A 14,588-nucleotide genomic window follows, 5' to 3' on the forward strand; every position below is an offset into this window, starting at 1 on the left:
AAGTATTACAGGATACAGGAACAGATGTTAGGGCTGTGGTCGAATAAGGGCTTCGTTAGCATGGTCAAAGATCATTCCAAACCTCGGCCCTACAGGAAAAGAGGATTGGGAAGGGGAGAGAAACTATGAAACTCAAAAAAGAAAGACATCAGCAAGAATATTTAAAATCCCTCTAGTCATACACACACAACACAGTATTGACATCAATATGTTTCCATTTATTCACCTAAACCACATACTTTTTACTTTTTTATTTTGTATTAAACAATACACAAATGTTTTGTGTAAGTTTCAGTAACACAGAAGCAAAAAAAAAAAGGAAAACAACAACAAAAAAAGTAAAAATCCCATTTGCTTTTCCAATATCTCTCTCCACCATCCTTCTTGTAAGTTTTTCTATACATCCACACACACACACACACACACACACACACACACACACACACACACACACAGAGGTGCACACACAAATGCACCTACACTCACAGTTTGTTTTTCAAGGTAGGGTACTGCTTTATCCCAGGCTGACCTGGAATTCACTCTGCAGTCTCAAGGTGGCCTCAAACTCACAATGATCTTCCTAGCTCTGCCTTCCAAGTGCTGGGATTAAAGACGTGCATTCTAACTTATTTTTTAACATGAATGTTTTCTTATTTTAGTAATATGACATTCTTTTCTCAGGTGCTTCCCTTCTGGTATTTCCATATGCCACAGTGAATGCATGAATCATACCACACAATAGTCTTCTGATGAAGGTCTCACTTGTCAATTTTCAGCCATTTCTATTTATCTCCCATCCTTCAGAATTTATGATTTGCTTAGGGTATGCTCATTTTCCTTAATTGTGATTCTAAGCTGCATTTTATATATTTCATGAAATATGAGATGAGATGGAAGACAAATGTCTCAACTTAATTTCTAAAAACATGGTATGATAGTAGTTATAAAGGTGACTGCACGTGTATACCAGCAAAGAGGACCCGGTGTCTGGCTCTGTCCCTCCTCTGGCCATATGGATGGGGCACTGAGCTGCCTTGTGGAAGAACTCTGCTTGCTGACATCCAAACCAGAAAGGATCCAATGTCCTGTGAACTCAATCTCTAAAATATAACTTCATTCACAAACCACACTAACAGGTTTCATCAAGGTACTTGATGGACAGGAATCTGCTTTGGGACATTAATACCAATAAGATAGAGAACAAGGAGTAACCCCAACATCTTTACAACTAAATCCAGCTTCTAGTGACAAGTCCAATACCACTTCTTCATTGCCAGGGACAGGACCTGGAGTGTGGGAGAAACACAAAAACCCCACTAAATAAATATTGAACAAAGGTGTGGTGTCTTATTTCCAACCATGTAAAATGAGTTTGATAAGACTAAAGCTATATAATTAAGTTTAAAATTCAGTTAATTTTGAAACATTAATAAAGTTATCAAACAAAAATTTAAAATTAATTCTTTTAAACTCATTCCTTCAGACTATATCACAGTATATTCCCTCTAAAGAGAAATAACTAATAATAAAGAAACCACAAAGTTTTATTATTGTTACTTTATTTTTCATCATTTTCTAACACATGGTGTTAGAAAGTAAATTTTGGCACCATGAATAAGAACATATTTTCAAGTTTAATCTTTAAATTAAAACAGTAGCTACAATAAAGATATTTAAAAGTCACACAGAGAAATACTAAAATAATGAAAAGATGGGAGCTTTTTTGTCAAAGCAGGATATAGATAAAAGAAATAAAGAAATTTGTAATGATAAAATGGAGATTATGCAGGAAAGAACAAAGAGCAAAAAGTAAAAATGGAAAGCATAAGGGGATCAACAAAGGGCAGATAGTGAGCACAAGGCCTGACAACCTGGTTTCCTGTATAAAATTCAAGTACTTAAAAAGTTCTTTGAAAATCAAAACATGCACTTCTCATCTTAATGAAGCATTTTCTGCACTATATTCCATAATTCAAAAAAAAAAAAAAAACCAAAACAATGAAACAAAGAAAAACTCTGTTTGACTTAAGGACACTTGGACTTGACACTTGATGCCCAGAATGAAGCAAAGGCACTTTCTAGTCCAGGCACTGGCTAGACTACAGGACTGCCTGTCATACACTACTGGTGGTTCTTCTGAGGAACATAGGCAGGGGTCTGGTATCTCATACCAACGTCAGAGGTCTGATATCTCATATGAATGCCAGACAAGGTATAACACTCAAAGTGTTTCCGATGGACATGGTCCTTTTGTGCTTTCGTTTAGTTTCCTGGGGTAACATTTTTGTGTTAACATTATCTTTGTGTAACTACTGTGCAAGAGACATGTAGAAGTCATTACTTAGTAGTTGTATATAAATTCAGTAAATAGATTTCTGGCTTCAAAACTTATTGATTTTCACTTATATCCATTTTCTAAATTTCCCCTACATGTTGATAAATATAATTCTTCTTAGGTTTCCCTTAAATAAGAAAATATTATTAGGCTTGCTAATGACACATCATTTGTACCTGAATATTTTATAAATATGAAACACAAATTCAGGAAAACTGCTGTTATTTTCAGAGACAATCTTAAAGCACAGAAATAAATACTGGGTTTTCCTTGTTTGCTTTCTTTTCTTCAATCTGTGTTTTAAGGCTCAGAGCAGGCATCAAGAAACACAAGTAATTTTTATAGTTTTTAAAATGCTTGGCCCCAAGTGAAGTTGTTTTGTTGATACTACTTAAACATTCCTCTCATCTTCTTAAGCACAACTTCAGAGATACGTTCATGCCAGTTGTCCATCCCAAAAAGAAATTCAGTTCAATGGAAAGTAAATAAGTCAGGGATCAATAAATGACACTGCAATGTATCTTGTTCCATTTTTAACTGGAAGTCCTTCATGCAAATGTGTGAGTCTCCCAGGATGCATGAAACTCCAGCCTTTCCGGGGGGATTCAATGGAGCAATTGTATCTTAGAAATTTGCACCCACCTCCCTAAAAAAGTTAAACACAAATAATTGTGTGAGCTTATTATTTCAAGTTTAAAATTGGTAGAAAAATTCTAATCATGCCATCTAAACAGTCAAGAAAAAGTAAGATCCCTGCTTTCCATAGTCCTATACTTTGGAAATTTATAAATGTGTATCTAAATTACCTGAAAATCTTGTCCTACATTATTGAGAGCAATGTTGATGGTAAATGTTGAGGCATCATGATGAGGACGAAGAGAGCGCTGTCTTTCAGGAGAGTATTTTACTACAAAATTCAACAGTGCAAACCCCTAAAAGAGTAAAGTAAATCAGTTGATTTGCCTAACAATGCAGACATAAAGAAAACATATTCACACAGAAATTGGTAGGGAGGGATACCTTTGTGTAATAGCCTGCAAACACCTTCAGTGTAACTGGTGCAATGAACTCCCTGATAAAATGGAGCCAAACATTCTCCAGGTCAATTTGCTTCATGTGAATATCATCCGTGGGGACATTTTCATAACCACCAGTTATACGGCTGTCCTGGAAATAGTATCATCACATCAAGAAGGGAAATCCATGTGTAATTCACACTGACATCTTGGTGGTTTTCCAACCACAGAACATAATAAAGTAATAAAGGTAACAGTTGTTCAATTATGGTATACCATCTGCTTTAATTATAAGATAATCAAAATTACTTACACAATGCAACTTTGCAAATGTATGGTGGAGCACAATGCAGGGTCAGAAGACTACTTTCCTACTTAGCAAATGTATATATGAGATTTTACTAGAAGCTAAATAAAATGGACTCCCTGAGCCTTCACCCATTTCTCCTAAAAAATAACATTTTACTATGACTCTCAGGGTCCTAGCTTTATAATGGGTACAGAATCCACTTACATGTACTTTGAAATTAAGCTCTCTCTGCTATAGACCTCACTTTCATTTTGTAACACCCAAAATATTCCAGTAAGTGTTTTCCTTGGACTCAAAATCTACGGACTTTTTTGCTCCAGTTCTGAATGCCCGTTTGCTGATCAGCTGTGTCCACAACTGAGCAAATGCAAAAATATTCCAAAATCTTCCAGTGCAATGTCTTTGAACTACTGAGCAGCTACTATCTGTAGGTTTTCAGATGAAGTCAGGCTCAGGAACCAACCCCAATATTGCATGATGCCGAGTGTTTCTCACATTTAGCAACTGAAAAGCAGAACTACATGAAAGGCATTCAGAACATATTTTCCCTTCCTATTGTACACCCACCCCCCACACACATGGTGGCAGTCACAGTCAATCAATCACTTTACCTTAGCATCTTCACTACAGTTCACTGGGAAAACGCAGAGAATGAAAATCTAAACAGGCCTTGGAGAAGAGCATGATCAGGAAAGCCACATCTGTTAACCAACTCCAGCCTCAATACCCTGACTTCTACTGGTCTGCTTGTGTAATTACATGTATAGATGAGCAAATGACCCAGGTACAGAGTAACTTTAAAACAATTAATTGGAAGTAAAATTAGAATGAAAAGACTTTTCTTGACAGCCAGTTCATTCAGATCAAGGAGTAAGTGGAATATGAAAAAAAGGTACAGGCCCTCAGAATTCTCTATCTTCTACCCTCCAAAGACATACATTTAAAATTTTTGTGTGAAATTACAACTCACGTGATGTTTTCCCCCAGACCACTTGCCGTAGTGCTCCATTTCCTCCACCAATTCATCACAGGCTTTTTCAGAAAATATGGGGAACCAAAAGACATCTGGACAAGGCTATAAGACAATGCCACCATTAGAAGACAACAACATGTATCATAATATGTCTGTAACAGCTCTTTGGATATGTGTATGTTAAAAAATCCTTAGGGCTAGAAAATATCTCAAAGTGTAATTGGCAATACATTTCTGGTTCTCATTGGACATAAAATAATGGTTTATCTTAGAACTGATGAGACCCTACATCAATGAAAATAAGAATTACGTGTGGACACTGAAGTAGAGTAGGTTCTTCCTTAATGGGTCTCCATGAGAAAAGATTCATTAAAAATGTTCTAAGAGATGAGTGTTCTGAAGGCTAACCCCACGATAGGGGGGAGGGTCCCTACAGAGGGGGGAGGACAGGGAGGAGGCTAATGATGGTGCAAATATGGCTATATACACACTATACATAACTAATAAAAACAAAATGTTCTAAGATAACCTTCCATCTGAAAAGGTCCTGTGCTCAAGCTGTCAGTGTTCCTCCAACTCTAGTAGCTCCAAAAAGCTATATCACCTACAAGCACACTAACATGTATTTTTAAAATGATAAAATTATAAAACTAATGTTCAACTCCATTTTTACAAGAAGGATATACATAATACATCTAAAGTTTACTTAAAAGATTCATGTTTTTTTCCCCCACCATTCAGAACATTTTTCAATAGTGGTATGACTTAAATAAGATTAGTCTCTAGAAGTTGTAACAAAAATGCTCCATGTATCATAATCAGTATTAATACACACCTGCTCAACTATGTTTTCAGTGAAGATTTTTGAATAATCACGGTTTATATACTTTTCTTTCCAGTCCTCAAAAACAAGAGAGTTGTACATATTAAAACAAAACTTTCAAAGATATTTTACTGGAAAGCATAAACTATATATACATTGGAAAAATTATTCAAGACACTTTTAAATGATTATGTATACTAGACAAAATAGGAATTTTCAGGAAATATATTTTATTGCATGCCGGACTGCTAAAATTATTCCATGAAACATAATTTTTATTTATGAAATTAATCAAAATTTTCTTTTATGAAGTTTCACATCAGACATTAAAATTAAATAATCTTATAATAGCTACATTTGCATGCTATACCTCGCCCATATCACAGGAGCAATTAAACATGAGGAATTTCAAGTGCAAATCAACACTGGCCATGTAGTTCAGTGCACTTCATGTTTTCAGAAGGCCTGACACCCTCAGTCAATCCCACCATGAGATAAAGGGAGAGGGAGGGAGGGAAAGAGGCAGGGAGGAGAGAAGGGGAAGAAGAGTAGAGAAGGGGGAGAGGGTAGGAGAGAAAAACTGAAAATGTACAAATCCTATCAACAAGTATTAGTTAATAAAAATCAGTACATTAACTATACCTCATTTATACTTTTACAATGAACTAAACTGATTTTTTTTTTTGCTAATTTAAATTTTCTCTTGTCCCTTTGAATTACTACCCAAAGAGGATTGGTAATTTCACTCTTTAAAACTATTTTTAGCTTATCATTTATTATTAACACATTTATTATACAAATTAATAAAATTAAGTGATATTTCTATGCATACTTTTTTTGTGGTTTTGCTGTGTCTTTGTAGTATGTGGCAGGTATGTGGTGCATTCATATGTGTATGCAGATATATGTGACCAGCTAGTGACAGGCCAGAGGAACAAGTCAGTTATCACTTATCTTCATGCTTATTTGAGACAGACTCACTGAACTCACAGCTGCCCTTTTGTCCCTCAGACTTGATGACCTACAAATCCCCAAAATTCTCCAACCTCCACTCCCCACAGGACTGGCATTACAGGTGTGTGTGATCACGCCCAGATACTGACATGGGTACTGGGAACTCGGGCAAATCAGGCCTTTCTACTTGTATGGCCAGTGCTCTCTCCCAGTCAGTCATCTCCCTAACCTCCCACAAGCTTTCTCTGCTATTTTATTTTACTGTCTAATATATTCACAAGCTTGCAAAAACTAACAAATGGTAAAAGAGCTATTTTTACTAAGGTCACTTCTTGACCTTAAAAAATTTTTTTTGTTTATTTTATTTATTTATTTGAGAGTGACACAGAGAGAAAGAGAAGCAGACAGAGTGAGAGAATGAGGCAGATAGAGAGAGAGAATGGGAGTGCCAGGGCTTCCAGCCACTGCAAATGAACTCCAGATGCTTCCACTCCCTTGTGAATCTGGCTAATGTGGATCAAGGGGAATTAAGCCTCAAACCGGGGTCCTTAGGCTTCACAGGCAAGCACTTAACCACTAAGCCATCTCTCCAGCCATTGACCTTTTATCATGTAGGAGGAGGGGTACTGGAGATTAAATCCAAGGTGTTTTGAATGATAGGGAAAACTTCTAACCTAGCACTGCATCCTCAGTCCATGAAGTTTCCTTTTAAACATCAAAATGTCATTGTATATAAGTTTTTCATAAACATTGTTTTCTGAAATTATGATTGAAGTTGGATGCTATTTTATATTATTTTGAATATAGAAAGCAGAAATTTTGGGAGAAACCAAGGAAACTATTAATTTCCCTTCCTCACATCTTATACATGTCTTATTTTTAAAGTGATTGGTGAAGTTGAAGTCTACTCTATACATCATGAAATATAATTAATCATACCAATTTTAGATACCTTATCACATTTCTGTTTATTATCTAAATTATATTCATCTAAACAACAGTAAGATAAGTAATAAGCTGAACATGAAACACCTACCACAGGGTTTTCAAAAATCTGCCAGAGGTCATTGTTATAGTGGGAAGTATTGTAATTAGCAGTTGATAGAAGGCGTCCAAATTCATGTCTGTTAGAAATGTACATAAACACACCCTATATACCAAAAAAAGTCATATTAATCTTAACATACAAAAAAATAAGTTTCACTCTAGTAGTAATATACACACACACATATAGATATAAAATACATTAATTCCAACTTTTACATTTCATTTATAAACATGCTTAACTTTTCATAGAAAACATTCAAGGCTTAAAATAAATGAAATTTTGATTATGAATTCAGACAGAAAACAAAACTAATGATAGCACTGATAGTCAACTGAAAAGAGGAGGAAGAATGGATAGTTAGTGTCCCTTTCTCTTTGATTCTAGATGTACACTGGGGTTAAAATCCTGTTTGAAGGCAGAAATTGTTTTAGATACCAAAATTCATTGAACTGTATCTTCTTTTGGCTGCTTTTCCTTTCAAAGAAAACAGTTTTTTTTACATGAAAATGCACATTGTTACTTCATTAGTACATTTTGTTCTTTTATCATATTCAGATCCTACACAGAAATTAGGCAGCTTAAACAAAGTTTCTTAACCTTGCCCTGAACCAAATAATTATGGCAGATAAAAACAGATCGCAGAGTCTCCATTTTTCCTGTTTTGTTGGGAAAAGGGTTAGTTACCAATCAAATGGAGCTAAGAGTGTGCCCATACCTCACCCTCACAAATGTACTTTATACTCACTTCTACCTCTTATTTCTATAGTCACTCAACCTTAGAACAAAGGACTTGGGTTATTTTTCTCATCCTTCAGTCATAAACATGTCACCTCTAAGATCCAAAGTTGACCATCAACCAATGGCCCTCCAAAATCACACAACACATACAATACAGATCATGATCCCATAAACATCTATATTTGATCAAGCTCAATGCAGAGGAGGCTATTAATTATTGCATACTACTAGTAAACATGTCATATCTAACATAATTGCATAACAAAAATCAAGAAAATAAAGAAAAATAACACCTTTGGGGGGCTGAGCATTTGGAATGTTTCCGGAGTAGGGGAGTCTTTTTCCCTTTGTAAAGTCTAAAATGAAGAGAAGCATTGGGTAAGTTGACCTGCACACCCATTTCTCAGGCCTTCTCTGGTAAATAAAAACAGTAGCTCTTGATGGAAAGCTGACATTCGAAACATCTTCCATAGACAACATGCAAAAGCAAAGCTTACAGCACACACAGCCTTTCCTTTGTCCTGTTGTTATTTCTTTTTGGTGAAACATATATTCAAGCTCATTCCTAAGCAAAACTTCAATAGACACATAATTAAGACAAAAGAAGAAATAAAACAAGTATGTGAGGCCATTCTGGATGCGCTGTTGAGTGAAATCAGCCAAACATGAGCGCAAATACAGTCAAAGTAACTTAGGACATTCAGTAACACAGGTGCACACAGATGTGTAGGAACACTGGAATAGCACATGCCTGGTTAAGGAGGAGAAAAGTACTTGCCAACTTTTCTGATAATTCCTAAAGCTACAACTGCTCAGATACAATCCAAAATAAAATAATTCATTATCCAAAACTGAAAATCATATTAGTATGTTTTAAGACATAAAACATACATTAAAATGTCTTCTACAGGATGTTTCATTATAAGCATATTTGTAGGACTAATGTGTCATTTGCTATTTAGAAAGATTAAAATACCCTTACCTTCATCTGTTCCCTAATTTAGCATTAAGAACTTGCAGGTTAAGAATGCATGGCTAATAATACTGTACAGTACCCCTAGTTAGAGCAAATGTAGATGTTGATTTCAAACAAAAATTATGTGAATCATTTTTAATAATGATTCCATTCAGATTTATCCAATTTAACTAGGCCATGTTTTCATTAAAGAATTAAGATGAGTAGAGATGCATTCTTAAGAGAACAAAGCTAACTCTTAACCAATTTATCTCTATCACTGAAATCATAATTACAGGTTATTAGTTAGCCTAACCTAACACTGAAAAAGTTTTTTAAAAAATGTTCGTAAATTGCTCTCTGAAAAAGAAAAGGCAAAAAAATTGGCTAGTACTTACAAGGTTCAAGGGCATCAAAACACAATGACATACCAAGTGGAAAAGCAAGCTGTCCCATCAACAGTCAGGCATGCCTCCCCATGACCTACTCACCATTTCTCTGGCATTTCGGCAGAGAGCCATGTCAGGATCCAGTTTATCACGAACAAAATAGTTCCTCTCATTCATCTCTGATCGGAGTGTTTTTCCTTGAATTAAGTACACATTAGCCATATATGGGACATTCCAAATTCCTCTGAAAATGAAAGATACATTCCAAGATACCATGCATACGAAAAATTGTATCATCTGTACATTTAAATAAATATGTTGTTCATGTTCAAAATCTGTATATATAAATTATTAAATCAACACACAAGAACATTTAATGCTACTTGACATACACATAATAATTCTTGGTATATCAATATTTTTATGAAATGTAGGAAACAGATCACTGTCCTCTAGGTCAACTTCAAATTAGAGTTATTTCTGTTTATTGTTTAGAATGCCATGCCACAGGGCTGCAGTTAGAGCATAGTGTCTGATTCCATAGAGGATGTTACCATTTACTATTAGACACTAGGTAGTGAAAATGATGGCATGGAACCAGTGCTCTGCCGGTCCTGCTGCTGCTGCAGGCCAGCACTGGCTTTCTAGAGTGGCCTGTTAGTGTCGCCCTCAATGATGTTTCCTTAGAAATCTGAAACCAGCCTTGACAAAAATGTTTATACCATGAAATTGGCAAACACTATAGCTGAGACATTCCAACACACCCAGGATCAGCTGACATTAGGAATTCACTAGGTAATACTCTCCTGAAATTCATTAAGCCACCTCAAATCCTTGTAGAGATAAAGGAATTATGAGAAGACACAGAAGGATGCAAGTGTCAGGGTAGCAATTTTCACTCTTCCCCATTCCTGCCACCTCTCTCTGCCATGACTCCTGACAGGAAGGGACTGAAGCACTATGCCATAATAACAGAAATGTATCCTTTTGTCTTAGGCCAATGTGTCTGCTGCATCCAGAAGTTAGTCACTGAGCTAGTATTGTTCCATTTTGAAGGAACAATGTGCATATACATGCACATGTCATGAGCAGCCTCTCCTTCCTGCAGCTCATGGACAGGAAGGAGGCTCATACTGACTAGATCAAGGTTTCCACCACACTTTTTCCATTATGCCATGGACAGCAATGACAGGAAACTGGGCAGAAAGCAACCAGCACCCAAAGCAAAACTTATGCTCCACCATGAGCATTTTAGTGTGTTTGTAAACATTTGCATCAGATTCTTGTCTATACACAATAAGTGGTGCTTTCCAAAATTTAAAGGCACCTCTTTTCAGCTGTTACAGATTAACTGGAATGACAGGTTTGAGAACTAAGGCAAAGTCCTTAAGAACTCGGGCATGTTGGCAAAATATCTGTGTGAAAGAGGGTGCAACTCTTCTCAGCAAAACTCTTTAGACCAAGAATTTAGAAAATTATCAGCCACTGTTTCTGAAATGACTGTCACGTGTACTGTGCAACTTTAGTATCTCTGAAATACCTAGAAATGCAGATCAAATGACAGTGCATATTCATCTCTTTTTACAGTTGATCAGTGACTACATACACAAATCATGCTATTTGGACTATTAAAAATTGGTTTTCTATAATAGTACTTAGTTATCAATTTTAAAACCAATTGAGGTAAAATTTTATAACATCAATTATATAAACTAACTTCACTGTTGACTTTTTCAACTTTTAGTGACATACTCTCTACTAACCATAGATGGAGACCCATGGTAAATACATGTATCTCGTAGTATTTTCCACAATTGAGTTTGTTTTAATAACTGTGAATTTTTCTAACTTTTAAAAGAATACTAGTTTCATATAACTATTTCAGTATCTTAAGTGGTCTTCAGATTCCCACATTTCCACTATGGATAAGAGAAAGATAAGTAAAAATTTTTAATACTGACAAGATCACATATTTAAATTACTAGATTTTAGATGAAAATATCAAGCCAAGTAACTCACACTCTTTTCCCTTGAACAATATCCACATAATCTTCAGATCGAGCATAATACCCATCAGGACTCAATGCTCCCCAGAAGTTGGACCACAGCTTCCCATGACGTGTAACAAGAGGGGCGATGATCTTCCTAACAAGAGGGAAACCAACATCATTACTTACCACATGTAATTACCAAGGAGTTGTATGTTGGTGGTTTTGCAGGACATGTAACACACTAACACTGACATAACATATACATCAATAAATCAAAAAAGTAGAGAAATTCATTCCATCATCACTTCCTAAGTAGAAATACTGATAATTTCATATTTCTTAAAGAGCAACAAAGTTATTGAAAATGCTAACTAAACATTAAAATGAGTTTTTAGAAAAGTACTTTAATTATATCAATGACAGTGAAATTCTTACTTTGTTATGCTTAAATTTAATTCAAGTATTTCATTTGCAAATAGTATGTTCCCCAATACATTAAGGTATCTAGATAATACTGGTTTCATGAATGAAATAAATGCAGATCGGCTTACATCCATCTCTCTTGTTCTCATCCTTTCATTCTCCCACATTCTCTTACCTTACAATGTTTCTCAGAATGCACAGTGTAGCCTGTTAGCCCTGAGACAGCCCATGTATGTAGGACCTCCCTGCTTCCAAGTTTGTGAGTCAAATAAACTACTGTTTATGATTTTCCCAGCCTGTGGCATTTTCTTACAGAGCAAATAGACAAGATGCTGTGACTGTTTACCTTAGTATCTATGTACAAAGCAGTCAATGTGAGACAACCACATGTTATAAATTTGAAACATGTCATATTTATTTCCATGGGGAAATTTAAGTTATAATATCAACATTTTTCCAAATGAATAAACAAAATATTATGCCCCACTACAGGTACTTTTAAATGAAGTGGTGCCATACAATAAGAAAAGCTCCCACAATTAGTTGAAGAAGTTTATATGCCAAACATCCCCTCCACAACTCCCCCCAAAGCCTATTTTAAATTACTTCAATCATGTGAAAGTTGACTAACCTTTCTCTCATATATATACACAGACTGTTACAGATAGACTTTATACTTTGAAGTAAAAGAATAAATTTTCTATTTGAGCCTCTAGTAATACTTCAATTATAAATAGATGGCTTAATATAGCACAACAGATTCCTGTATATTTTACTTAGAAATATGAAAAGTCATTTTAACAGTTCATCTTCTAGACATCATACTTATGGGAAAAAATTATACTAATGTATACAAGCATATTTTAAACAATACTTGGTACTCAACAAATAGACAGTAAAGGTAATAAATTAGTAAGAATAGCCCAAATACTGTCCACAGTAGCAGTACTGTTAACAAATGAAGATTGAGAACCTCTTAACTGGGTATCCATGGAGTGTTCATTGCAATTCATAAGAGAACAAGGGCCCACTGGTAATCAGTGTAACAGTAAGCACAGCTACATCTGGCTGTGGGATAACCTATCACTCTGAAATTTCAGATTTCTAGAATTACAACTCTCTAAGAAATGACTGTTTAGGACAGAATTTTTATAAAATCTACATTAAAAATAATAGCAGAGGCTAAACTATTAGTTACAGACATAATTTTATTTAGTGTAAAATACAAAAACAACAAGCCACATTTGTAGCTGGCACTAGTAAAGACATTTACCTCTAAGATTGTTATCTTTATGACTGCTGTCACAAAGATATAATTAGTTAGAACTGGAGCATAGAAAATAATTTCATATAATTTCCTTCAATATATTAAGCATAGTTCACTAGATTATGCACACACAGATATGAGAAATTATCATCAGTTTACTAATAAATTAATAATAAATTTTAGTACCTATTTTGTTCAATCAAAATTTTTAAAGTTTTTGGATTTGTGAAAACAACATCTGCATCCACACTGAAGTAATAGTCACACTTTTCATCCTGACGGCAGAAATCCCTGATATGAAGAAAGAAAATGAAAGAAGAATCACACAAAATAACTATATCATGGAAATACAATTAAATAATATCTAATAACATTAAAAATATTACCCTTAAGTATATATAAAGTAAGGGTGGTCTAACACTTTCCATTCAAAATACCAAAATAATATAGTTAGTAATTATCCTAAATTTCAAAATGGTCAATTATCAACACAAATATTCATAGCTACACTGGGTAAACCAAGTAAGAAACAATTATAAATATTTTAAGATGTAAACCATCTAATAAGAAGACCAATCAGTGTCTTAGTATCTAATGCTTTCTAAAAGTGGGAAATAATTTCACTCATCTGGCATGTCTAACAGTTAAGTTTTCAGGGTTTTTTGGGGTATATGTGTGTGTATGTATATATGTGTCCTCATGTGTGTGTGTGTGTGTACATGTGCACATTCACACGTATGTCACTTTGGAGACAATTCTATTGTCTTAACCATGGGAGGCAAGCATTGTACCATTGGGCTCCAGGTCCAGAACCCAATAACTAAGTGAACTGTAGAGATACAAAGTGAAAGAGTCTCTAAGTGTTAATGAATTTTAAGCTAGATTTGCATGGACATTTCTGTAAAATTGTCATACCCCTGCCTCCTATCAGGGTTACTAACTGACTTTTGCTTTCTCCTCATGAATTTTGCAGTGTTCCCAGTAGGAATTCCAGGAATGAGCAAGAAGTGATGTATGATGACTTGTGAAATCTTCCACATTAGGTCTTCTGCACTGGGACTCCCATCCCCATTTCTCTTTCCTTCTTACATATATTACACTGCATTTCTTTCTAACCAACTGATGAAAAGGACACCATCCAGGAATACATGCAACAGTTTTACAAATAATGAGAAAAAAAAAAAGTTCTGAATGTACATCCAAAGGATTCTTTAATAAATAAAATACGGATACAAATATTTCTCTGACTATCCCAACAACACTACCCTAGGCAGGATACACGAGTCTGCCCCAGGACTTGCATAGCACTATGCATTAGGGTAAGCAGAAGACAAGAATGAGAAGGCATCTGTGAGGTTAATTTGAG

At 35.1% G+C, this 14,588-nt stretch overlaps 1 protein-coding gene across 2 annotated transcripts in view; it reads right to left on the reverse strand.

The window, feature by feature from the left end:
• Positions 1–1,568: 1,568 nt before the first annotated feature.
• The window catches only part of Plod2 (procollagen-lysine,2-oxoglutarate 5-dioxygenase 2), a 91,396-nt gene continuing 78,376 nt past the window's right edge, over positions 1,569–14,588 (reverse strand). For both annotated transcript variants that reach the window (XM_045136434.1, XM_045136433.1), the window contains 10 exons: positions 13,409–13,513; positions 11,561–11,686; positions 9,644–9,785; positions 8,491–8,553; positions 7,448–7,561; positions 5,470–5,535; positions 4,632–4,736; positions 3,356–3,502; positions 3,142–3,267; positions 1,569–2,981 (listed from right to left, as the gene is read on the reverse strand). In XM_045136434.1, the coding sequence (XP_044992369.1) occupies positions 2,826–2,981; positions 3,142–3,267; positions 3,356–3,502; positions 4,632–4,736; positions 5,470–5,535; positions 7,448–7,561; positions 8,491–8,553; positions 9,644–9,785; positions 11,561–11,686; positions 13,409–13,513 (1,150 nt within the window). In that variant the 3' untranslated portion in view covers positions 1,569–2,825. The remainder of the gene's footprint in view (positions 2,982–3,141; positions 3,268–3,355; positions 3,503–4,631; positions 4,737–5,469; positions 5,536–7,447; positions 7,562–8,490; positions 8,554–9,643; positions 9,786–11,560; positions 11,687–13,408; positions 13,514–14,588) is intronic.

The sequence above is a fragment of the Jaculus jaculus genome, chromosome 17 (genome assembly GCF_020740685.1).
Source record: "Jaculus jaculus isolate mJacJac1 chromosome 17, mJacJac1.mat.Y.cur, whole genome shotgun sequence".
NCBI classification, from domain to species: Eukaryota; Metazoa; Chordata; class Mammalia; order Rodentia; family Dipodidae; genus Jaculus; species Jaculus jaculus.